General features: G+C 41.2%; 1 protein-coding gene across 1 annotated transcript; it reads right to left on the reverse strand.

Moving 5' to 3' along the window:
• Window positions 1-3,719: 3,719 nt before the first annotated feature.
• On the reverse strand, window positions 3,720-25,472 carry LOC113405125 (cytokine receptor-like factor 2). Its single transcript, XM_026649452.1, has 9 exons — window positions 25,376-25,472; window positions 24,239-24,430; window positions 17,321-17,432; window positions 16,202-16,377; window positions 14,746-14,885; window positions 13,547-13,706; window positions 10,322-10,436; window positions 5,884-5,968; window positions 3,720-4,572 (listed from the first exon to the last, which is right to left on the reverse strand). The coding sequence occupies exons 2-9, from the start codon at window positions 24,312-24,314 to the stop codon at window positions 4,315-4,317; spliced, it is 1,122 nt and encodes a 373-aa protein (XP_026505237.1). The 5' UTR covers window positions 24,315-24,430; window positions 25,376-25,472; the 3' UTR covers window positions 3,720-4,314.
• Between the last annotated feature and the right edge of the window lie 685 nt (window positions 25,473-26,157).

A 26,157-nucleotide genomic window follows, 5' to 3' on the forward strand; every position in this document is an offset into this window, starting at 1 on the left:
GCACTGTCGGAGGCTTGGGAGGATCTTTTTTAGACTGGCAGAAGGTGTCAACCTTCTGGGACTCCTGACTGGCTCAGGAATACAGCTTTACTCCTGCTGGGCTGCCGCCTCCTGTAGGTTTCCATGTGCTTCCCACCAGACAGCACTGTCTGTCCTCCCATCCCTGAGTGCGGCTCCAGGAGTCCTTTTTGTCCTGAATCACAAAGAATCTCTTTCTCCTTATCTGTCACTCAGTGCAAGAGCAGGGGCAATGAACCCACTGTTTTCCACTCAGAAAGGCGTTCAAAAAGAAATAAACAGGCCTGGAGCAAGAAGGTAAATTGACAAAGAATCAAGTGAAAGAGTGGGATGACGGCAGGAAAATGGTCAGGCCTGTGGATCTGTGCAGGTAGAGAATTGTGCAACATCTTTTTTTAGCCACCTAATCATATTATACAAGTTGCTTTGACAAAAGCCAGGGCCTGGTATGCTGTGGGCAGCACGGCATCATAGCACCACCAAAGGGATGGGCTTGGCTAAGTGCGCTCTGCATGGATGGAACTAGGGCAAGGGAAAACAAATGTGTGTCACACGAATGACTAGGAAGAAGGGACGTCACTGCACTAGTTAAAGTGGCAGCCCTACTGCTTGTAATCCCTTGATTTAAATTAAAAAAAAAAAAATCTTGCTGTAATGGGCTATAAATTACCCTGAGGTGGCAAACCACTTGTACTGAAAAGACCAGCAGGTGTGCAGATAAGAAAATCAGCTAGGGTAGTCTGGGGTAGCCCCTTACATAGCATTAGGCCCCAGCCCTGCATTATGATCCATGCAAACAGACTACGGTGCCTGTGTGAATTCCAGTATGAGAAAGCATAAAAATGTGTACTGCTACAAAAAAAGTTGTTTGTTTGCAAAAAAGGGAAGAAAAACTCAAAGCCCTGAATGTGTCCACATAATAAACTGCACAAAATGGCCTTCTAGTCCCCAACTAGGATTACCAGGTGTCCAGTTTTCAACCAAACAGCCAGTAGAAAAGGGACCCTCCCGAACCGTCCCCAGCCCGGTGAAAATGAGCGTGTGAGTGAGGGTGGGAGAGAGCGAGCGATGGAGGGAGGGGGGATGGAGTGAGCAGGGCAGGGCCTTGGAGAAGGGTGGGGGCAAGGGTGTTCGGTTTTGTTCAGTCCAAAAGTTGGCAATCCTCTCCCCAACACAAGAGAAGAATAAAATATAAAAAGTGGATTCCAGATTTCCATGCCTACATTTTCAAGTGATTTTAGCTACCTCCAGTGTGTGGAGGAGGGCCCAGCTTCAGACACCTGGCAGGGCTGAATGCTCAGAGAGTGCTAAGCACCCACCCACATGACATCAGACCCCTTTTAGGTATCTCAAGTCGGGCACCCAAAAATTCAAACCCCCCAAATTATTAATCACTTTTGAGAAATTTGGTTTTAAAATATGAAGTCAGTTGGAACTGGGGAGTCTAACAAGAACTCTTAAAACAATCATTCTTTAATCTGCTGTGTAAAAGAATACCACATTTTTAAATTAATGTTAAAGTCTCTTAAATTCCCTTGTATGCGTCTTTAAGAAAATAAATTATGATAAGATGATGAGACTGCCTACAATGGCATGTAGCTAATCTGCATTTGCTAGCAGAAAATATCTCCAACGGCCAGTGATGGGACACTAGATAGGGAGGGCTCTGAGTTACTACAGAAAATTTCTTTCCCAGGTGCCTGGTTGTTGGGTGTTGCCAAAATGCCCCAGGACCAACTGATCACTATATTTGGGGTTGGGAAGGAATTTTCCCCTGGGTCAGATTGGCAGAGACCCTGGGGTTTTTCCGCCTTCCTCTGCAGCATGGAGCACGGGTCACTTGCAGGTTTAAACTAGTGTAAATGATGGATTCTCTGTAACTTGAAGTCTTTAAATCATGATGTGAGGACTTCAGTAACTCAGCCAGAGGTTATGGGTCTATTACAGAAGTAGGTGGGTGAGGGTCTGTGGCCTGCATTGTTCAACAGGTCAGACTAGAGGATCATCTGGCCTTAAAGTCTATGAGTCTAAGATACTCAAATCTGTACCTTAAGTTGTGGGATGACCATAGGAAGAACTTGGAAGGTTATCGCGACATCCTGTTGGTTTTTGTTTTTCCCACTACATACAGGGGGGCAGAAATGGGATCTGATTCAGTTACTCATATAACAACATCATGGAAAAGAAATTGTCCTCAGAAGTATATTTGGATACTAACGCCTGATCACATGTAACTATAAGAATCAACTTCAACACTTGTAAGAAAACATCTGATGTGGCAATAATTTGGCTACGATAGCAGTCAAGTGATTTTCTGAAATCACTGAACCATCTATATTTCAGTTATTAAATGTCACACCTCTTAATTGGTATAGTACATTTTCTCACTTCCCCTCCCAAACTGTATATGTGACACATTTTGGGCTAGTTCCTCAGACCCACAGAATGACTAACGCCTGATCACATGTAACCATAAGAATCAACTTCAACACTTGTAAGAAAACATCTTTTTTATTTCTTTAATCAATATTTTTAACAGCTTTGAATACATGTGTCTAGATGCATGTGGAAGACAGAAATTCTGTTTTGAAAACAATTTTGAGATTTAAAAATTTGGCTTCATTCTGAATCAGAACAAACTCCCAAACGTATAACTTATTCAAAAAGGTCCAAAAACAACAAATTGTTTCAATTGATCAAAATGTTTTGTTTCTATTTTGACTTTTTATTTTATATTATAATATATAATATAATACATTACACATTCAAAATGAAAAGTCATTTCAAAATTTAAAAATTGATTTATTTTCCTGAAAAAAGTCAACATGCCATTTTGACATTGTGGCGACTTTTCTTTTTCTTTGTTTGTTTTTATTTTTTATTTTTCTTCACAATGAAATTTCAGTAAAATCAACATTAGTTCATAAAGCATTTCTGTTTCAAAGGCACTTCACTGTCTCACAGAAAATGACTTCATCAGTGGTTTTTCTGACCAGCTCCATTTCCATACAGTAATGTCAACTTACACTAACTGAGAAGCTAGACCGACATATTAATCCTTGGTGTACCTACTTTGCCTTAAATCGACTTATGCCAGGGATGAATTTCATCCTAGATGTTTGACTACAATGTTTGCTTTCAAGAAGCATGCACATTAAATGATGTAGGAAGATATACAAAACACAGTTTGGATGAAGCAAGTGGGTTTTCTCGAGTCTGCTATCTAACAAAATGAGGTTAGAGAACAAAAATATGACATACTTTAGCTGAAGTTGGAACACATACAATAAAAGGCTGATATATGAACAGCAAGTCATTAATAAAATCTACAGTTGCTGAACATGCTAAAAGAAGATTTAAAATATCGAGCAAAGATGAGACTTTCTCAGTCAAATCAATCCAGCATTAAGGGTGAATTATCCCATTTGTCTACAAGAATGTGTCTACTATATGAAGAGAAAACCTTAAGGACATGGACATGACTAGATGCCATGAGCCTGATCTTGCAATAAGGTCCACATGCACAGACTTATGTGCCTGCATGGACCCCCTAATACATTTGAAAGGGCTGCCCAAACAGAGCTCATTGCAGGATCAGGACTCAGTGTGATTCTGTACATCCTCACTATCATATTCCTGGGGGCAAATTATGTTTTTTTCAGATCCTAGCTCCATTAGGTGAGGTGCAAATGTTTACCCCACCCATGAGAGCTGCTGGAAGCATTGTGCTTGCGGCAGGAAGGATGACATCTGGAGAGCAGAGAGTGCACAGCTCCTGCCATCCCCTTTGGAAAGGTGTCATGTACTCCACCATCTTCTGCTACCGGGTGAGAAGGAGAAGGCAGGTTGATGGCGCTGCCCTAACTATTACATTTTCTGCCCACTCGGGGAGGCTAGTGCTATTGTTTTCATTAACTGCACATAGTACGTGCACTCCCTCAGATCAAGGATTGTGTTTGTGCCCAGCTCTTAAAAGGTGTGTAGTGAGTGAGCAGGGCTCTTTGAACGCTCACCATGCAGGACGGGGCTCGGTTTAGCCATAGAGATGGGCCCAAACTAGAGCCCCTAAACCAAATACACCTGAATTGCCATGCCCTCTTGTTTCTCTAATGGGCCTGCATAGGTTGTCGCTAAATTCTGGGAAAGTTGCAATCCAGATCCAGATTGGATAGCTTTCTATGTTATGCTAGGCAAGCCTGATCCTAACTTTTTACTGTACTTAGATGCTCCTTTAAACTCATCAGGATCCTGTGTACCTTTTCCGGACACCATATGTTCCTACTGCATTATATAGTTTCATAAGATGACATACATGTCTTCATTCATACAAAACTTAAAACTCCTGAAAGAAACTGTATCACTGGCTGGTGGTGGCAGGCAAGTGTTATGAGCAGAACTCAGATAATCTCTTTCATTCATGTTTAACAATTCACAAAGCTTTTCACTAGCTTCCTTCTCATCTTCCTGCTCAGTTCTCTCCTCAATGATGCATTCATGTTCTACACATTCCATCTTGGTTTGGCCCATTGCATTGTCAGTTTTGTCAATCCATTCCTAGGAGAATGAAATGTTGGTGTCAGCAAACACCCTAACTTCATTTGAAGCAAGCACAGGGTACAGTGACCTTCACCATTGCTCCAGTAATGGCATGACCCCAGGACCTACACAATTGGGGGATGTCATGTTGGAAAGAAGGAAATAGCAGGCAAGCAGGAAATAAGACAAAAGCAAAAAACATGAATGCACACAAAGAACAAGGAAAACTTCAAGAAAATTACCACTAAGGACACCTTCAAGTGTTGGATTTAATTATTATATAGCACTTAAGTGATAGCTGCCTTCAAAATACACTAGATTAATACATTACCTCCCTCCCCCCTCCATTTGTCATGGTTTTGCAAATCCTTTAAGCCAAGTCCTACCTCAATCAAAACTCAAATTGACTTCAGTGGGAGATTTGCCTGATTAAGGATCAGGCCCTTTATTATTATTTTGCATTGTACTATTATTATTATTATTTTGTATCTTTTCAAACTTACCTTGGGCAAGTACATTTTTGACTCACAAGTAAAACATTATTATTGGTTTTCATTTTCATCACCATTGTAACGGTGGCCCAGTAGCTATTATGCATCAGTTAGTGAATATTCCTAATTATTTTGCCAGGCTGTTTTCAGCTATAGCATAGTCTAAATGGTAAGGTGCTGGGCAGATTCAAGAGTATTCAAATAAAAATGCTCTTCATGTAAGCTACATACATTTCAACTTAATTTGGAAGCAAACACAAAGTTTGTTCCTCTGTCAGGTTGTCTGAAGATTTGCTGTTTCACAGCAAGCTGTGTGCTAAAGGATTGGAGGGCATAGTGGTAAATCAGGCAAGTTGGGAAACCATGGTTAGTTTTGTAAAGGACAAAGGCTTGTGGCCTTTTGTGACAGGAGGTCTGGAAAGCAGATTGTACAGTAATTTGGCATGCTGTGATCTCTGCTTTTCATGCTGGCCACCATTGCTTCAGTCTTACCCTGTCTGTCTGTATGTTTCCACATATCTTCTCTTCTACTTTCCCTGCAAACTCCCCTGGGCAGGAACTGTCTTTGTACAGTCTTTAGCACATTGAGTCCTCTTCTATGATTGGGGTCCCTATGTGCTACTACAGTGAAAATAAGTAATAATAATCATTCTTCTGTAAGACCAGGTGGTCAAGTAGTAGAGTGAGAGGCTGCTTTTGGATCAGAGAGCACTTAGTTTAAACTTCAAAAGAGACCACAAAGGTAGGCTGCATTTTTAAAATTATGTGCAAAGTAGGACTGATGTGTTGGAATGAATGCAACCTCACCAAGGAAGTTCAAGAGTGCGTGGATATTTACCTGGAAGTTTCCATTATGATCATTAAAGAGATCAGAAAATATATGCTTTGGGTCTGGTATAACAGGCATGACTGACTTCTGAAATCTGTAAATAGAACAAAACAAAGTACGGTAAGCATTCAGCTGCTCTAAACTCTGCCAGCTGGTAACTATCCCAAAGGAACTATCCACTGACTCGGAATTACCTGAGCACAGCATATCTGGCCATGTCCCCTCCCTTCTGGAGTTGTGGTGTAGGAGCCAGTCATAGTGGCTGTATGCCTGCTACAGAACTGAGGCCTGTTTCTGCTTTTCTGCTATTCAGAGTAGCATAAACAGAGTGCAGAGGAGAAGCAATTCTGGGCCTATAACATCCGTGGGCTTTCCAGTAACTTATCTCCAATAATGTAACTGTGGTTCAACAGCATGGGATTTTTCAGAGAGAAAAAAAAGCTAATGGCAGTTGGCAGCTTTTGTAGAGCTGTAATAAGTGTACTGTAGATCTAAAATGATGAGCACAGACATGCAAACTATAAATCTTAACATTGGCATCATCTTGTATGGGCTGACTTTGCTCATCAGTGCAACAGAGACTGATGCCAAGATCACTGGTGCTTTGATCTTGTCCAGTACTGAAGCAGGCAGTTGACAGAGAAATAAAGGAGTGAAAGTCAGCTTATCGGTAATAGGAAAAAACAGTTGGTTTTAAAGATTTAATTTGGGCTCTAAATAGGAGCAGTAAATAAAGTGGAACAGATAGCATTTTGCCCTGAAAAACTCTTTTTTTAATTTCCTCTGGAAAACTACTCTAGTCCTGGCCACAGGCCTCATAGGACTGGAAGAGTCACCTCTGCACCCTCATAATCACCCTAGTGGTCCCTGAAAATGAAAGGAAGAAAAGTCTGGGGAAGTACGAGAAAAGGAAGTTCTCGGTGCAGCATATCTGGAAGCCTGAATTAAGGTGTTGACTTCCAGCTCCTCAGCAGCCATTAAAGTGCAGCGTTTAAAGACTATAACAGCGTTTAAAAGAGAACTGAATAAATTCATGGAGGTTAAGTCCATTAATGGCTATTAGCCAGGATGGGTAAGGAATGGTGTCCCTAGCCTCTGTTTGTCAGGGGGTGGAGATGGATGGCAGGAGAGAGATCACTTGATCATTGCCTGTTAGATCCACTCCCTCTGGGGCACCTGGCATTGGCCACTGTCGGTAGACAGGATACTGGGCTAGATGGACCTTTGGTCTGATCCGGTACGGCCTTTCTTATGTTCTTATGTTATGTTCTAAAGCTGACTTCATTATCAGGTAAGTAATTGAGTGCCAAGTAGTCTGATCTTGAAGTCAAATCCAGCAATAGCATGGGAATTAAAAGTAGCTCCTTCCTGGCAGCCAGTGTTCAGACGGGATTCTACATTTGGAATCTGAGAAGCTTCAAGTACAAATCAAGAGGTGCTGCAAGGCCACTGTATGGAATTTCATAGTTACTCTGGGAAAGACTGAGGCTATGTCTACATTACAGACCTTACAATGGCACAGCTGTATCGCTGCAGCTGCCGCCTGTAAGGTCTCCTGTGTAGCCACTCTATGCCTACAGGAGAGAGCTCTCCTGCCGGCATAATTAAACCACCCCCCAATGAGTCGGCGGGAGAGCTTCTGTCGGTGAAACTTATGTCAGTCAGGGGTATGTTTTTTCACACCCCTGACCAACAAAAGTTTTACCAACAAAAGTGCTAGTGTAGACAAACCCTTAGCTTTCAAGGGCTAGAGCCCTCCCACAACTCTCACATTGTTGGAAGGCTGGCAGAAATTCAGCTGGGAGAGACTGTCTCTCTAGTTTATTTTTAGGTCCTATTGATGTTTGGAAAGAGATAGTTTGTGTTATATCAAATGGGCAGATGTGACCCTTTAAGGTCAAGCCTTCCAAAATGTAGCCATTAGCTGTATTATTGTTATTTGTATTATTGTAGTGCCTGGGAGCCCTAGTTATGGATCAGGACCCCATTGTACTAGGACAGAAGTTCCCAAACTTGGTTCGTGGCTTCTTCAGGGTAAGCCCCTGGCGGGCTGCGAGATGCTTTGTTTACCTGAGTGTCCGCAGATACGGCCGCTCGCAGCTTCCAGTGATCGCAGTTCGCCATTCCCAGCCACTGGATGCTGCGAGCGGCTGTACCTGTGGACGTTTAGGTAAACAAAGCGTCTCATGGCCCATCAGGGGCTTACCCTGAACAAGCCGTGAACCAAGTTTGGGAACCCCTGCACTAGGACAAACACGTTTTCTTTCATGTAGCCTTCATGCCCAGAGGCCCTTTCCCAGGCCCACCTGCCATGCTTCCACTCTTTCCTGTTCTTCTGCTTTGTCAACACAAGAAAGTTGTATTCATTTAACTTAATATCCGTTTTTAAAAAAATTGCCTAAACCAATGCAAACCCTTGTATGGATGCTCTTATTTGAGTTTAAGGGTGGCTTATTTTGATTTAGCTGAAACTGATTTCTAACTCATTTGAGCTAGACCAAAATAAAAATTTCCATACTGGGCTTTGCCCCAGTTTAACTAAATGTGTTTAGTTAAACCAATGCACCTTTCTTAAGTAGGTGAGGCCATGGGGTATGTCTCCACTGCAATCAATGGTGTGATTGCAGCTCAGGTAGGCATATCCCTGCTAGCTTTAATCTAGCTAGTAGAGCTAAAATAGCAGTGAAGACCTGGCAATACACACCCTACCATGGGCTAGCAATGCGAGTACACATTCAGCATTCTGGAGGCTTGTACAGCCTGTGCTGAAGCCCACGCTGCTGGGTCTACACTGCTATTTTTAGCAACCTAGTTAGATTAAAGCTAGCATGAGTATGTCTACCTGAGCTGCTAATCACACCTTTGATTGCAGTGTAGACATAGGCTGAGTTACTTCACAAAGCACACTTCTTCAAGGAGAATTTTAGTCTATGGTCACATATATATATATACATATATATATATATATATATATATATATTTCTTTTCTCCACCTCCCTCCCCTCATGCATCCCTGCCCTATATTTGTCCCTTTATATTGTGCCTGTCTTAATTTAAGTTGCTAATTGCCATGCATAATGGTTATACAATAGAAATATACAAACAATAATGAATATTCTCAACTGCAGCTTCTTTAAACACGATTCAAGTTCCGTAATAGCTATCATTCTTGCAGCATACACCCTTTTAATATTTAGTACTGTAGCTCAAAAAATTAACAGAAACACCCTAAATTCTCCTTGGAATTGCAAGCCCGAAAGACTGTTAACAAGACAGAATGCTCATAAAATGGATTTTCTTTTGAGTGCTCACAGCTGTTACGATTATGTTGCTTCCATCGTGCACTTCGGTGCCACAAAGTTTCAGCTTTTGTTTCTCACATTTCATTTGTAATAGATCGGATGGGGCAGGAAGGCAAGTGAGGGAGTTGGTAAGAAGAATCTAATGCCAATGTTTTATAAACCCCAGCCAGGAGATGCTATTTTTAAACTATCTTTACAATTTATAAAAGAAAGAGAAAAGCAAATGCAGATGTCTTGGGGCTTTGATCCCACATTTGTCATTCAAGCAGTAATCTAAGTATGGATTATTACAATAATATTATTTCCATCCAAGGGGCCCAAAGTGCTTTCCAGGTACTACTGACAGAATCTTCACAACATCACTGAGGGTTATGGTAGTCTTGTTAAGGCCATTAAACAGATCAGGAGACTGCCACTCACTTCACCTCTCCTATCCCCTGCTCCTCTACCACTATTTGAAGCCCTCCCATGTAATCACCCTTTACACCTTTTCATCTTTTACCTGCCTCCTTTTCTTGCTCATCTGTTCCACCACCACCTCCCCTATCTTCCCCTTTCACATCTTTTGCACTTCTCCCCTTTACTTTTGTCATCCTTTCTTCTTTGTTACCCTGCCTTTCTCACCCTGCCACTCCATCGTCCTTCCAACTGTCACTCTTCAGGTAGAAGGAAATTCTCACCTTCTGTTCTTAGCTCCTCTAGTAGAAAGTATGTGTCTGCAGCTGCAGAGTTCCCTGCTTCTATGGTGGTGAGAGTCGGGATCTCTGATTATAGGCACTCCAGAGACGTGCTCTGTACAGGGATGGCAGCAGGAAACTAAGAGTGAATGACTGGGTCTGCAGTCTGTAGACTGTAGGCTGAAGGTGCCAGAGATTCTTTGGTTGGGCAATGATTCCATGGCATCATAAAGACCAGTGGGAGCATATTAGGTTGGGGAGAATATTTACTTATTCTTTGTTTTCCAGTATCACCTACAATGTGCGAGGCACAGGACACAACCACAAGGTTCCTGGCCTCAAGAATTTGCACTTTAAGAGGACAAACAACAATGGATGGTGGGAGAAGGAGAGAATCAAAATATTCACATTTTTTACATATGTTGTATTATCATGACACAAATATCAGTAGGGACCAGTAACACTTACCTTTGGCATTTGCACACAAAAATCTGAAGGAGGAATATTACTAGAAGGACTGCCAGCACAGAAATTAAAAGGATCACATTGTCTGACAGAGGCTTTATATCATCAGCACATGAATCTAGGAGTAATCACAAAAATAATATTTTAAAATGTCATGTTTCTATAAATGTAAATTTATAAATGTACCTATTGCAGATGTTCTCTTTAAAACAATAGCAATGTTAAGGAAGAAACAAGACAAACTAATCTAACTCTGCAAAAGAAAAGCACAGTTCCTTCACCCTTGCAATGAAATGCCTTCTGGTGGTGTTAGAGAGACAAGGTGGGTTTATTGGACCAACTTCTGTTGGTGAGAGAGGCTATGTCTACGGTACGGACCTTACATCAGCACAGCTGTACCACTATAGTTGTGCTGCTGTAAGGTCTCCCATGTAGCCGCTCTGTGCCGAAGGGAGAGCTCTCCTGCTGGCATAATTAAACCACCCCCAAGGAGTGGTGTTAGCTACGTCAGCAGGACAGCCTCTCCTGCCAGCATAACGCTGTCCACATCAGCACTTTTGCCGGTGAAACTTATGTCGGGGGCGGGGGTTCCAACAAAAGTTTTACTGACAAAAGTGGTAGTGTAGACAAAACCAGAGGCAAGCTTTTCAGCTTACACAGAGCTCTTCTGCAGGTCTGGGAGACTCAGTTCCTATAAAGCCTAGTGAATGGCACCTTGTGGAGATCTGATTTGAAGGTGTGGGGACTGAGTGACTGCCTGTGTTTATGTAACTACAGCAATTCTCTCTATTGGTTCATGGTACTCATTTGGAGTATTGCTTTCCAGCAAAGCGATAAGGGATCATCCAAACCTACTAAAACTGATGAAAAGTGTCCTGTAACTTAATGTGGTCTGTCTTTGAGACTGTACTTAGAAGAACGAGGCACAGCATGGCACTAGGCGTCTTGTTAGATCCAGGGCCGGCTCCAGGTTTTCTGCTGCCCCAAGTGGCGGGGGGGGGGGGGGGGGCCGGCCGGGGCCCCTCCGGGGGCGCCCAAACGCCCCGCCCCGTTCTTCGGCGGCAGTTCGGCAGTGAATCCTTCATTCCCTCTCTTCCTCTTCAGCGGCACTTCGGTGGCAGCTCAAAGAGGAAGAGAGGGACTGAGGGACCCGCCGCCGAATTCCCACCGAAGACCCGGATGGAGTGCTGCCCCTTTGTATTGGCCGCCCCAAGCACCTGCTTCCTTAGCTGGTGCCTGGAGCTGGCCCTGGTTAGATCCAAAGCTTCTACTTGATGCCATATAGCAGCTGCTGGCAAGAGTGCCGTTTTTTTCATTGTGCTTGGCGAGGAATGTGCAAAAGAAAAGGTCAGAGGCAGACCTAGCCAGAGACATGATTTTCTGGAGTGCTGCATCTTGAGAGGGGGCTGCATCTTGAGACCACCAAACACTGAAGCTGGTGCAGAAGATGGTAACTTGCTTATTGATGCTGTAACACCAGTGATCAGTGAGCTGCACTGTCTGCCTGTTACTTTGTAGGTGGAATACAAAGTGTTGATTTTAACTTACAAATCCTTAAAAGTGAGCTGGCTACTTGAGAGACACCTTCTCTCAGCCTACACTGGTAGAGTTCTCTCATTTTGAACATGATGGGATTGCTGGTGTGGCATTTTCTGTGAAGGCCACTCGACTCTTATACTTCCACCTTTGGCCTGCCAGAACCTGGATCTGTTAACCATCCAGACATGCTGAAAAGCCCTTCTGTTTTCCGAGGATGTAGGGAATGGTTGACTGATGGTTAAAGGGATTGAGTCTTAATTGGCTGTGGGTATTTCAATTTTAATTTTATTGGCGGTTATTGTGGTATTCTATTTTATTCTATTACTATATTGCACTATATTCTTTGTATTATCTCATAATTATAGTGATTATTGGATGTATGAACTCTAGCTAAATTCCCAGAGCTATGGATGGGAATTTTGCATTTATAAATCTAAATAAATAAATAACAGCAAGGAACCCTAAAGAGTTCTATCAAACAGGTATGTCAGCAGCATATATATCTTACAGACTGACCAGACAAGGTAGATAAAACTGTGGTAAAAAGGAAAAGGTATTATCTAGAACAAAAACATTAAATCATACATATGAGATCTCAATGGCAGAGGCAGCATCTTTTCCTTATTTATCTCTGTCATTGAAAAATTGCACACAACATTTGAACAATCCATGAATCAGCTTTGTGTATAATTATCAGTGTCACTGTAATTCTGAAATCGTGCAGTGACAAACTTCCCACTTTAAGGGGAAATTGTACAGGGCCTAGCACAATTGGAAACTAATTTCATTTTGGGTATCTAGGTGCTACTGTAATACAAAGCCTATTTGTTACTGGCCAAATCAGTACTTGCTTGGGACAGCTATAGCAACATAGATATGAATTGAAGGATCAGGCCACCAACCCCAATTTGCACTCATGAATCAAATTATGTTTGAAAGGGCTATGAATTAACCTCATCCATCCATCATCATGATGGCAAATTGCAAAGGGAGGTATTCTCCTTGCAGATTGAGCACCACCCACATCAATCTCTACCTGGTCCTTTAGGTGGTCTGGCTAGATATTCAGTTTATGTCTATTGCTGGCAAATTTATTGTGTCACCAAAGCTTTTGGTGACCAGACGATTGTCAGCTGTGTAGCAGCATTCCTAGATAAACATGCTTCGTAATTCATTGGTATTCCACCCTATTAATATCTCTGTACCAAGAAAGCCAATGAAACCAAACCATCATTGATGGAGGTGGCTGTTGGTTTCAGTTTCAAATATTCTCATTTCGGATCTTGTCCTGCCACTTAATATGGAGCAGTGATCAAGTTTCACTGCCATACAACAGAGTCGGTATAACCACGGTTGTGTAGGTCCACAACTTCCTAGCAAGCTTGATGTCATGACCTCCCCACAGAAGTCACTGAAGAGCCTGAAACATGGCAGCAACTGTCTGTGTCACTTCCCAAGTATTTGACAGATTCGAGGGAAATTCTCCACTTCCATATTAATGTCTTAAATCAATGATGCACTTCAGGGCAAAGGCCAGACTGCTCAGTGCTGCTTTAGACTCAGTTGTTCCAGTGTTGACTAGATCTTTACTTTGAATTAACCTGATGCACCACCTGACATCCCGTCTCCCAGCCTCCCCTCCTCTGATTATATTTCCAGCTAAGAATATGAATGTAGCTTAGCATTTACCTAGTAAGCTGCCATTTCTCCAAACTGTTACCTCTGCCCATTCACTGGCATAAGGAATTCTATTGCAAATGGATGTTCTTTCCAATCTGACTCGGAAGGAGTAGCACTTTTCAGGATCAAACCCTTGCTCTTCAACTTTGCAACATGCAGATTTTCTAGACTGGACAGGAAGATATTTGATCATTAATGATTAGTTCCAACATATATTTTTCTTCTCGCAGTATTATACTAGATCATTGTAATAACAAACATAAGAAATGGGCTGACACAAATAGAACGTCCCCAAAAAGTTTAGGAGATCTGGATCTTGGATGGATTTTCCTCATTCAGACCCATTTCTAGCATTAAACAATGTTACGGTTAAGTTAACATATAGTTCTTTGTTACATTTATGCCTCAATAATTATTTGTAGTGAAACAAACAGAATTAGCTTTGGTCCACAAAGCATACACATGTTAGTTATGAGCCTAGGAAGAATTAATTCCATGAAATGAAATGTAAAGCTGGTATTTATGTTCTAGATAAATAAAATGCCTAGAACATTGTCTCTTTCCCATCTCCTGTTCTCTGTTGTTTTTCTTCTTTCTCCCATTTTTCATCTTCATTTCCCATTTATGACTCCCCACCCTGCTCCCATTCTTTAAATATTGCCTTTCCTCTATGTCTTCTTGACATGTGCATAAGCAGTGAAGTGTAACTCCCTTGAAATGTGGCCATTTACTGGAATGCTGACATTCAGCACACATTAGATATCCAGTAGTCTAGCAAATGTTAGGGCTTGCCTTCACTGCAAAAAAATGATGTGTTTTTTACTGGGGATAACTAACACTTCTGAGCCATCCTGAGGTAAAAATACAGTGAAGACCAGCCACTTAGTTTACCATGAGGTAAACTCCTCAAGGCCAATCCCTGAAGGAGGTATAGGACTGTTTTGCTTGACAACTTTACCTTTCTTTAAATTAAAGTGTCTGGCCTTCAGCATGTATTTACCTCAGGATAGCACATGTGTGTTAGTTACCCCAAAGGAAAAAATGCACTTTTTTTTGCAGTGAAGCCTAGTCCTTATTCTGCTGCCAGCCCATCAAGTGTATGTTAATGGGCTGGGATGGGCCTGCTGGGAAAACCTATGCTGTCTGTTCTGTGGAGATGCCAGTCCCTCTCTTTCCTATGTTAAGTGAGAATTGCAAACTCTACCCACCTGCCATTCTTTGTCATACTTGCTTTTATACTGAAGTTCAAGCTCCAAGCACCTTGCTGGTGTTTTTGGTTTATTACATTCTATAGTAACTGTATCTCCTTTCCAATGGAAGGTTACATTTTCAGGCGGATTGGGTTTTACTGAGGAAAAAAAGAGATATAAATTACACAATACCTTCTTAAAATGGATCACTACAACTCATTTCAAACCATCGCCCCCACCCCCAAGCATTCCTGGAATTCTTTAGACTGTCATGCAGTTCAGAGCTCCTAAAAGGTTCCGTTTTCCAGCTGGCCTGTTTTCTGTACATTGAAATGTAATTCAGACCCATGGCATCATGCAGTTGTGCTGTTCTAAATTGACACATTGTTTACAGATGGTCAGCTGTTATGGGCACAATATTTTGAACCATTTGGTTTTTTACCTCTTAGCAGTGGAAGTTGCATCTTCATGGGAATTGGAGCATAACACCCCTTCCTCAAGTACATTTAGTGCACCCTCTCTTTTGATCCACACCACCTGCAAAGAAATCTAACTACTTCACTCCCATTCCTGTAGTATCTGAGCACCTGGTAAATATTACTGAACTTTTACAACACCCCTGTGAGGTCTGAAGCACTATTATCTCTGTTTTAGGGATGGAAGACTCAGGCACAGAGATCCAAAGTGACTTGCCCAATGTCTCACAGGGTGTTTGTGACAAAGCTGGGAATTAAACCTGAGTTCCTGAATGCCACTCCAGTGCCTTAGCCATAAAACTACCCTTCCTCCCGGGAAGCTATCCTAACTTTAGAAGACATGCTCAATGATGTTCTATAGCTGGTTTATTTTATTTTATTTCATTTAGTATTAGTTCCGACTATTCTGTAGATTTCTTTGCAATAATAATCATTACATGTTGAACCCATAAGAGACAGCTACATACATAAAACCAATAAAAGTGTAAGAGAAATGGAAATGCCTTTCTCTTACTCTTCCAGTGCTTTCTCACTGTAACCTGTTGTCATTTTGGCATTGTGATATCATATATTTACCCCTCCGCTATGAAAATGGAACCAAGGCTTCCAGTTGTTGCTACATGTATGTTTACATGTTTTACAGTCAACTATACTAAATATTTCAAAATCCAAACATACCTACTTTTTGAGTGTTCAAAATCCAGATTTTGATCTGAATTTGGGGGCCTTTATTCAAAACAAGTAGCCCCAGTGAAGACAATGTGACTACTGAAGTAAGTGTTGAAGAAGCAGCCTCAGTATACCCAAACAGAGAACAATATTCTATTTTGTCCCTCCTGATAATATTTTATACACTTGACTAATTCGTCATCTTCCTTGATAATATTTTATACTCTGAAATAGTTCTCTCTCTTCATCTCAGACTCAATACAAAAGAAGATCATTGAAGGCTCTAGCATTACCAAGGAATTTGGTAATGTCATTGCTCACTCACTTACTAAAGAAATCAGATTTTAGCGTATAATTGAAAAGCTCTTCACTTCCATTCTTATCCTTAAAAGAGATGGTAAGAGTGGGTCCCTCTGTCTTAAAGAGACAGCCAGAATTGTAACCTTGGTCAAGTATATAGTTGGGGCATTGCTTCCAAGCTCTGTTTTGAAGAGCTGTGCCAAATCTACAAGTAAAAACAAAATAAAATTAGTTAACGCAGTTATTTTGTTATCTATTGAAATGAGTTAGCTGCTTTTTGTCACTTTAGCTTATTAAAATACTTCTCCCAAATGATATTTGCATAGGAGATTTATAGATGGGATTTTCAAAGGGGAGAAGGGGAGTCCAGTACCCAATTCCCATTGACTTTTCAGACATCTGTTCATTACAATTTGAGATTGTGAGGTTTCTTTAATATTGTCTTTTCTAAGAAGGGAAGGGTTTGCTTTAACAGCTGTGTCAGACAGTGTCCTGTTTCTACACCATTCTACTGGGAATGCTGTCTCATATACCCACTAACAATTGAGTAAACCTCCTACTGGCTGACTTGTCATTGACCCAAAGCAACTATAAATGTCTCATTTCCATTTGCAGCATCAACTGATTGCTACACAGCTCTTAATTAAACAGCAGCTAAAGCTGTGAGTGTGTGTGAACAATGGCTCCAAATGTTCTGACACACTGATGGGCATCACAAGAATGGACAAAACTGTGGGTGTAACCACCTGCATGCCGCTAAGTATTCAGCAGATCTGATGATTAGTTTGGAAAATAGGGTTGTGGTGTGGAGCGAACATAAACAAGTCTGCATATTGATCTGAATCAAATATAAGCTTCTCTTTCATTTGCGGGTGTAGCTCAAATACAACTTGGACAGAGTGAGAAGTCTAAGGGTAGGTCTGCATTGCAATTAAAACACCCGCAGGTGGCCATGTCAGCTGACTCAGGCTCACAGGGCTTGGGCTACGGGATTGTAAAATTGTGGTGTAGACGGGCTGCCAGACCCCCACGAGCCCAAGTTAGCTGACACAGGCCATGGGTATTTAAGTGCAGTGTAGACATACTTTCAGAATCTCTAAGCAAAGCCATTAACCAAGGGGAAGAGGATAGCCATTGCCAGTACTTACCTGTAAAAAAAAGTCACAGTCCTGTCAGGGAAATAGTCTTTAGCTGCCCATGTGATCTGCATCTGTTCACCATTGAAATTGACTGCTGTGATTTTGATGGTTTCTTTCAAACCTATCATTGCAATGACAAACAAAACAATTTCAACCCCAGAAATCAAGGACATGACCACACATTTGTTAAGAGACCAGTAGTTCCGATTTAATTATTCCACAGTCACAGAGGACAGAAAAAATGAGAGGTGATGTGAAGACTTGCAAGGCAGGGAAATAAGACTAAAGGACCTAGAGAGGTTAGAAATATGGGTGGAAAATAATAATGGCATTGAGATTGGAACAGTGCAAAACAAGGCCTCTGCAGAAATATAATCTGAAACATTTAGAAGGAGAAACCTGGAGAAAAGTAGTGAATGAACTACACCTAGGGACTGTTAGGCCTGGTCTACACTAAAAAATTAGATCGGCCCAGCTGCATTGCTCGGGGTGTGAAAAATCCACACACTGAGCGATGTCTGACCTAACCCCCCGTGTAGACAGTGCTAGGTTGACAGAAGAATTCTTCCATTGACATAGTTACAGCCTCTCAGGGAGGTGGATTACCTACACCGATGGGAGAACCCCCCTGTCTGTGTAGGTAATGTCTACAGTGCTGCAACTATGCTTCTGTAGCATTTCAAGTGTAGACAAGCCAATAGTGTACAACAATAGATATGAGTCTGCAAGGCCATGTGGCAGCACAATAGGCCCATAAACATATGCAGAGACATCACACAGCAGAGCAGCTTGATGTCAGTCCCTCATTATACAACTCCAGTATAACTGCCCTGGAATATTTATTTTGTTCTGTGCAGCTCAATACCAGAAAGATGTCAGCAGATTAGGAGGAATGCAGAGAGTAGCAATACAAAATTATTAAGTATTTGGGAAAGAAGAACGATGGTCCTGATTTCTTCTCTCACGCCAGTTTTGAATAGGTGTAACTCCAGTGTCTTCAATAGATTTACTGCAGATTGGTTGCAGTCTGAGAGAAGTATCAGATCTGAATTTGGATAACTTGTGGGGCTATACTGAAATTCAGCTTTGAAATTCTTCAGAGGAAATCTAGCCAACTTTCTGATATTTGCTTCAGCCAAATAATATTTCAAATACCTGCTTGAAGTGGAATCATTAGAAAGAGGCACTGCCTCCATATAGTATATGCAGCATCACTGATTTGGCCATTTTTTATCCCTCCCCTTCCGAATTAGTTTGGCTAGTGTCCCAGATTTGGATCAGTGGATAAAAAGAAATTTTATGGTTTCTCCCAATGAACCTGGCCACTTCTCCCTACCTCCTTATGGCCAGGTCACCTCAGAGCATCATGCTATCCTCACATCCTCTTTCCGCTCCCATCCTCCTGCTCCCCACTACCAGACTTCCCTCTTGCTCAGATTCTAGGCATCTGATCAAAGCCAATGCTGCTTCCAGTTATTCGGGCTTGATTAGAATACCACAGTGGTATATCAAGTATATTCCTCAGAGCTTGACTAACAGCCAAGATAAATAGCTACAAATATTTGAAGGGTGCATATATCAAGGAACCAGAGGAATTCTTCTGGGTTATATAAGAAGCATAACTATAGGTAGTGGAATGAAATCAAGAGTAAGAAAATTTATGTTGAATATCAGAAACAAAACTCCTAAAAATGAGCTTTATAAATGGTGCCAGTTCAGAGTCATTTAAAAATATGTATCACATAATACAAGAAAAATTAGTATAGGGAACAATTCTGCACTTGCAGGATACAGGTGATTGGGCCTGAGTCTTATTGACACAAAGGCCACTTTACACATCTCTGGCAGTGTGAAAGGGCCTTAAAGTGGGCATAAATTATATCTGTGAATAGTTAGACAAATGTATAGTGTGCTTTTCCTTACTTTTCCATCACATCTCTTCTTTTAAATAAAGATCCCATATTATTAAATTTTAAAAAATTGAAATATTTTTATATTAGTGTATACAGAACACTACACATCTTGAAGTCCCTTTACACACGTTAACTCATTAGTCTTCACAACAGCCTGTAGAGGCAGGCAAATAAATATTTTGATTAATATTATTGTGACAATTTTTCATTATATAAACCAAGTAGGAATTGTTAACTTTCATGTGTTAGAATCATAAAAAACAAATAGTGAATGTTTGCACTGCATGCTTGTTTAATCACATACTTTCAAGGCTAAGTCAAATTCAATGCTCATTTAGTTTTCCAATGTCAGAATGCACTGAGTTATAGGTAAACATAATGGCAGGCAGTAAAGAGGTGTTCCTATCCACATGGAGAATTTGTATGTCGGATCCAAAATGACTCTGGAGTACCTTGAAGCCCATATGCTGTCTGCTGGATATCTGTCCTTCTCAAGGGGAATTACTTCTTTAATGTCTTTCAGCCAGCTATTGGCCTGTGGAACTGTGAGATATAGCACTGTCCTTTTTTTAGGGGAAGTGCTGGTCTGAATTTCTTTATATACACCTGAGAAATATTGTGGGTGGCCAGATGTGAACATTTTTGTGTTAATTCCCCTTCAAATTTGTGGTGACTATCAGTACATATCTGGAAGTTTCCTCGTCATTTTAGTACATATCACAAGGACCTCTCAACATACTCATAAAAAATAAACCACAATTCCTGTCCTTTTGAACAAGTCTATAATTTATTGCTTTTAACAAGGAATAACTAATCCCTGTGGAAGATGCCAGATTGGCATTTAATCCTTGGTCTCAATGGTGAGATTACCAACAAGGATGCCAGCTCTAGGGCTAATTGTGATGCTGGGGTAGTTTTGGGATGTGGGCACAAGTGCAGTGAGAATAGAATCAGAAAATGTAACTTATTTTACTTAGAACACCTCACAGCCATCATATGCTAAGGGCATTTGATCACTGCTGACCTCCTCTCCATACTAATCAGTGACTAAGAGGTGAAAGCTTCTGTAATCCCATTATCGATCCCCTGAACCAATCCTTCCTCAAGGCCAAATCCTGAAGTCCTTGATTGAGATCCTGCCTTTCCCTTCCATGTGCAAAGGGGAGCCTAAATGGCAAATTCCCCCATAAACCCCCCACCCCATAGAGGACCCTCATCAGGAACTATGTACTGTTCAAGATCTGCAGACTCTGAGTGGACACATCAGGGAAGCCACCTGGGCTCCTCTGGATTCCCTTTCAAAAGAAAATAAAGGCTGCTGGGGAAACTGAGGGTCAGATCCTTCCTATTTAGCGAGAACACCCACCCACCCTTACACATCCCTCATAAGCACAAGGCAGAATCCCAGGCTCTGTGATCACTTCCTTCTGACATCCCAGAGGGGATGGAAAGGGATGGAGAGGAGGTGGGGCCAGGGGTTCTTGTCCTCATGAAAAAGCCAATAGAGATGATTGGTCACAAAGGACAGAGTAAGTTGCTTCCCACGAAGAATGCCTCCTGGTCCTTCTCCTGTGGGAGGATAGCTCCACACTATCCTATAGTATAGGCTGTGCCTTAAAGGCTCAATCTAACCCTGGATAAAGACCTCATATTGTGGCTTTATATGCTTTTTGTTTGACCTTAAAGACTGTCATTTTGATTCCGAGCCTGCAAAGACTTACCCATATGCTTAACTTTACATTTAGTCCTCCTGTCTTCAGTGGGACTATGTGCATTGTGTAAAACTAACCACATGCAGGAATCTTTGCAGAATCATGGCCTTATTCTGCACATAACTATAGGCCAGTTGCATATTATGGACTGGAATTCTGAGATTTTCACATCTCTATTTGACATCTAGCAAACATGGTCACTGATGTGCACACTTTGTAAATACATTAACAAGAAACAGTGATTAATTAATAGAAAGAGAGTGGGGAGTTATAATAAATCATCTGATGAGGTAGGAACCATCTGATGTACTCTGGTTTCTAAGAACTTCATAAGAGGTAAGTGATGACATAACCTGTTAAAGATTTTAAAAGAATGTATTCAATTACAGAGGACTTATATCATTTTAAATACATTTTAAAATCATTTGATTATTAAAGTATGCATTGCTGTTGAGGAAATGAACATCAGACTCTGCACTTTTGGGGTTTGCTTTAGTATTACATATACATTTCACAGCCCTCTCCAATACAATATGTGTTCCAGAGAAGGGACCAGGGACCAGATCTTCAGACTCCCTTTGAAATTAATGGGAGTAAAATACCTTTGAGGATCTGGACCCATGCTCTCTCCTTAAGTATTGGGACAGTACTGTGTGCATCTTTACAAATAACAATATAAATAAAGAAAATGTATTATATAATATTTTAAAAGGTTGACTCAGATCAGCATCCAATAGTTTGGATTCTTTTCCATAGCTTATCCGAATGTTGACAATCCCCTCTTACGCACCACACTTCCTGCCCCTTTTGCTGCAGGGATGCTTATTGTCCTCTATGGGCAGACACTGCATTTTTGGAAGGAGAACCATCTTCTGCCAGTGGAAAGTGGCTTTCACGGGAGTCAAGTCAGAGAATTTTAACTTGGGGGGTGGGAACAGGGTAGAGTGATAAAACGGGATATTTTCTCCCCCTTTCATAGGCTTCATGATTCCAAGGAGGGAAAGTGGGATGGTCTCAAACACTGAACTATCCACACAGTCAGGATCTTTACAAGCCAATCTGGTGCCTCATTTCATAATAATTGTAGCCCCCTATTTTGCCCACTGCCCCACAGTTGCACAAGGGCAGGGAGGTCACATGACAACCCAAAATGACAGGGAAGAAGCAGGGTTATTAATTAATAATCATTATTATCATTATAATTATTTGTTACTGTAGCATGGCTGGAAGCCAAGGCCTCATTGTGCTAGGCTCTGTACAACCATACAGCAAAGAGACAGTGCCTGCCCTGAAGAGCTGTTCTGGATCCATGCCCTCCTGTGTCAGCCAGTGGACATGGCCAGGAACTCAGTCAGGAGCCTGCTGCACTGCTGGAAGGGCCACAGCAAGGTCAAACTCTTCCAGCTCTGGGGAGAACTCTACTTTTGTTCTCTGCGGGGAAATTCTTGCTGGAACTCCAACAGGATTGATGGTGCACCACATGGCCCTCAAAGACAGGGTCTTATCAGCACAGTTGAGCACTGAATGCACCGAAGTGTGTAGAAGCATAAATACATGAAATACGTGATCTCTGCATGTGCAGTAAGTCGTCTGATAGGAAAAATAAGCAGAAAATGTAACTATTAGTTGAGCCCACCATCCTCAATAATTTATGCAAGTAGAACCCAGAGCAATTAGGTAAGCAGCAGAACTGCGAACCACAAGTTATGTTTTTCTTTATTATTGAACCAAAAGGAACACCGTAATAAGCCAAAACGTAATGGAACAGACAAAAAACACATATCTACAAAGATAACAGAGTGGAACACAAATGTTCTGGAACTGTTGCAGTCTCACCAAAACAACAAAACAGAACAAACAAGAAAAACCACTTCTGATTTCCCCAAACTGATTAAAACCTAATAAGCAACCACACATGCAGTAGCTCCTAGCCTCCTGTATTGAACCAACCTGAGAATGATACCCTGCAACTGATCCTGCAGCCACTACTTGCACTGAATATTACTTATCCATGACAGTAATCTCATCTAAGTCAGTAGAACTATATGTAGGAAATAGCGCTACTCAGCGTAAGCACTGAAAAGCATGAAATGAGCTCGCATGACTCAGAATAAAAGGTAAATGAATCCCTGTCTTAAAAATGAGAGGGAGTGAGATGGAGAGAAAGAGAGTGCATATGCCTGGGGGAGATGTATTCCTTATTACATCTACTGGGCTTCATAGCAGGTGGAAGTGGCAAACAATTGGTAGGATCAGTAGACACTGCAGTACCTAGGCACTACTAGGCTGATTCTCCACAGCCTTGCATCTTGTGAGGTCATTTATGTTTGTTCAAATTGGATCTAACATGTGAATAGTAGAGTGTTACATCCACTTTGTAAATAACTACACCAGGTAATTAGCACTGGAACATCAGTCCGTGTGTCACTGAGTTGCCATAAGTGATATGTTTCAGACATATAATATAATATAGAACAGATTTATAAAGAAAATGATAAACTGTTGGAAGAATCTTAAACCATGATTTTTTTCATGAAATTCAGAAATGAAAAACAGTAACTTAATGTTAACAAGAATGAAGGTTAAATTATCACCCATGTGTGCTGGGTGGGTTTTCTTTATGGATTTTTAAGTCAATTTGTTTATTTCTTAGCATGACTAATAATGATACTATGCAATATAACTAAAGTCTTAGATAGATATTCTAATGTCCAGGTTACCAAATATCCATTCTGTTACTGTGAATTAATAATAAGTGAGGTTTTTCCCCCTGGGAAATGTATAATTAAGTATATACTTTTTCAGTATCCACAGGTCAATGGATAGCTGAATATTTTCCCACATACTGTTTAATATGAGAGAATATTAATTGTTTAAGTCTTACTTTAATCTCTGGTTTTTAATATGAATGTCTGGCCAGAAGATTGCACTTCTATTTTTTGTACATGATCCCTGCTAGCATAATTTATAACTTTGGCACCGTGTACCACTCCTCAGAGTTTTAGGAGGCCCTCCCCTTATTTTCAAACACAACTTTACAAAGGTCTTCCCTGAATGTTAACTGGAAGAAACCATTTTAAATATTTCTGTTATATCCCTATAGATTTGTAAAGAAACAGGGGTCAAATTCATGCCTGGTGTAGCTCCACTGAAGTCACTGTGACGTTACACCAGTGATAAAGCAGGCCTTATTTTTTTAAAGGTATTATACTGGATAAAACATGAAGCAAATAAAGCATCCACATAAATAATGTGAATCTGCACATCAGGTTTTAAAATTAATATCTGGAAGTTCAACTTACTTTGTGCAAGTGGTTGAGAAGCCACCAGGTTGCCCAAGATAAAGATTGTTGCATGGGCTTGAAGGACTAACCCCATACTTGCAAATTTTCATTAGTCTATGATCAGATTACCACTGGAAGCCTTGATAGCATTTCTTCATGAGTAATCTTAACCTCCGGAGTTCACCACTTAATATCGGAGACTGGAAGGAACTAGAGGAAATGACAACAGGAAACAAAAAATTAATTTTCATGTAGATACAAATGTATGAATGAAATATATATTACTACAGGACAGCAGCACTTCACATGCCTGCCTATGTTATTCACATTATCTGATACCACTGTTAGGCAGAAGAATAATAGTAATTGAATAATAATAATTACTAGTATAAGGCTTAATCATGCCTATTAGCCTCTGGTCTGCTTTGGGGGACAAGTATTTTTAGCACTGAAGGCACTCCAGGACCCAGTGCACCATGATGACACACTCCGTTACCTGGCTCTCTTACTGACCACAGTTCCACAAGCAGAGGGAGAGCAGGATCCAGGAGTAAGCAAAGAAGAGGGGGCAGAATATTCCGGCATTCTGGGGAAGAACAGCAGCTGCTATAGCCCCGAAGAGGATGCAATATGTTTTCCTCTCTGCAGCTAAGTGGTCCCCTGGTTGCTGTACAAGGGCCATAAGATGATTTTTTTTCTTGCCACACTTTCTATTGGCTAAATCTCAGTTGGACTGCAGCTGTAGGAAAGAGGGCAGGTGCTGCTGTTATTCCAGGCCAGGGGAGGAAGGAAGACACAAGAAAAAGGTTCTTTAGCACTCCCCTCACTAGCCCATAATTACTAAAGAAATACTTTGGAAAGGATATATTTTAAGTCAAAGCTACTACATTCCCCTTTTCTTCATTCAGGGACTTCCATTGACTTCAGAAACCAATCCCCATGTTAAGACATTGGGGACTGTAACCAAAGCCACTTAAAGTCAACAGAGAGACTCCCACTGATTTCAGTGGGTTCTCAGACAAACCCTAAGGAAGGGATCTCTTTGAGCATGCCTAGGCGACAATCTGACTGCATAAAACAAACTGACTCCACAGAGAGGCTGCAGGAGCTAGCAGGGAAAGAGTTAACCACTGTTTCAGTTAGCTTGATAATTACCTGTTTTTATATATTTTTCACAGATAAATGATCTTCAGTCCATGAACTAAGATGCTGTGAGCCCTGAGATCTGTTCTGCAGTGCAGCCACCTGTGAATCAAGGCGTAGCTCAGGTTTAGGACTTTGTTTGGGGACGTATAAATGATTAACTCACTCTCACCCTCTTGGTCTTTGCTCCCTTTGCCCCTGAGACTATGCCACAGCCAAGTTAGTTTGGAACCTCTGCTCCAGCCTAACATCCCCAATGTCTATCCCCATTGTGACGTTGTGCAGTCTATATGGTTTTATAAAAACATAATAAGAAGTGAATATAATGTAACTGGAATAGTTTTATAAAAATATGATAAGTGAATATAATGTAACTGGAATATGCTTCAAGCAAAACGTCTCTTGTAAGGTATCATTACAAAGCTTATAATCTACTGAGTGTGATCATCCCATTTGTATAAATGTACCACTCTTGTATCTAAATCTAGAAATATAAAACATAACTCTGAGGGCCTATCGTAATTATGTAAAGTGTGGGCCATTAATGATGGTTTGGAATCTTGATGACTCCCATTAACAAGGACCATTGTCTGCAGATGGCTGTGTTTACCTGTTAGTCTTCCTGTATATGTGTGTGCTGGCAAGTGGGCAATGAAGTCTTGCAGTGACATGTGATCATGTCACCTGAACTGGAATCCATCTTTAACCTGGTGCTTTTCCAGTGAGGGGGGGTGGAAACCCAGAGGGACAAAGGGTTCCCGCCTTATGCAAAAGATATATAAAGGGGTGGAAGA

This window comes from Terrapene carolina, unplaced genomic scaffold, assembly GCF_002925995.2.
Source record: "Terrapene carolina triunguis isolate 2854851 unplaced genomic scaffold, T_m_triunguis-2.0 Scaffold23, whole genome shotgun sequence".
NCBI classification, from domain to species: domain Eukaryota; kingdom Metazoa; phylum Chordata; order Testudines; family Emydidae; genus Terrapene; species Terrapene triunguis.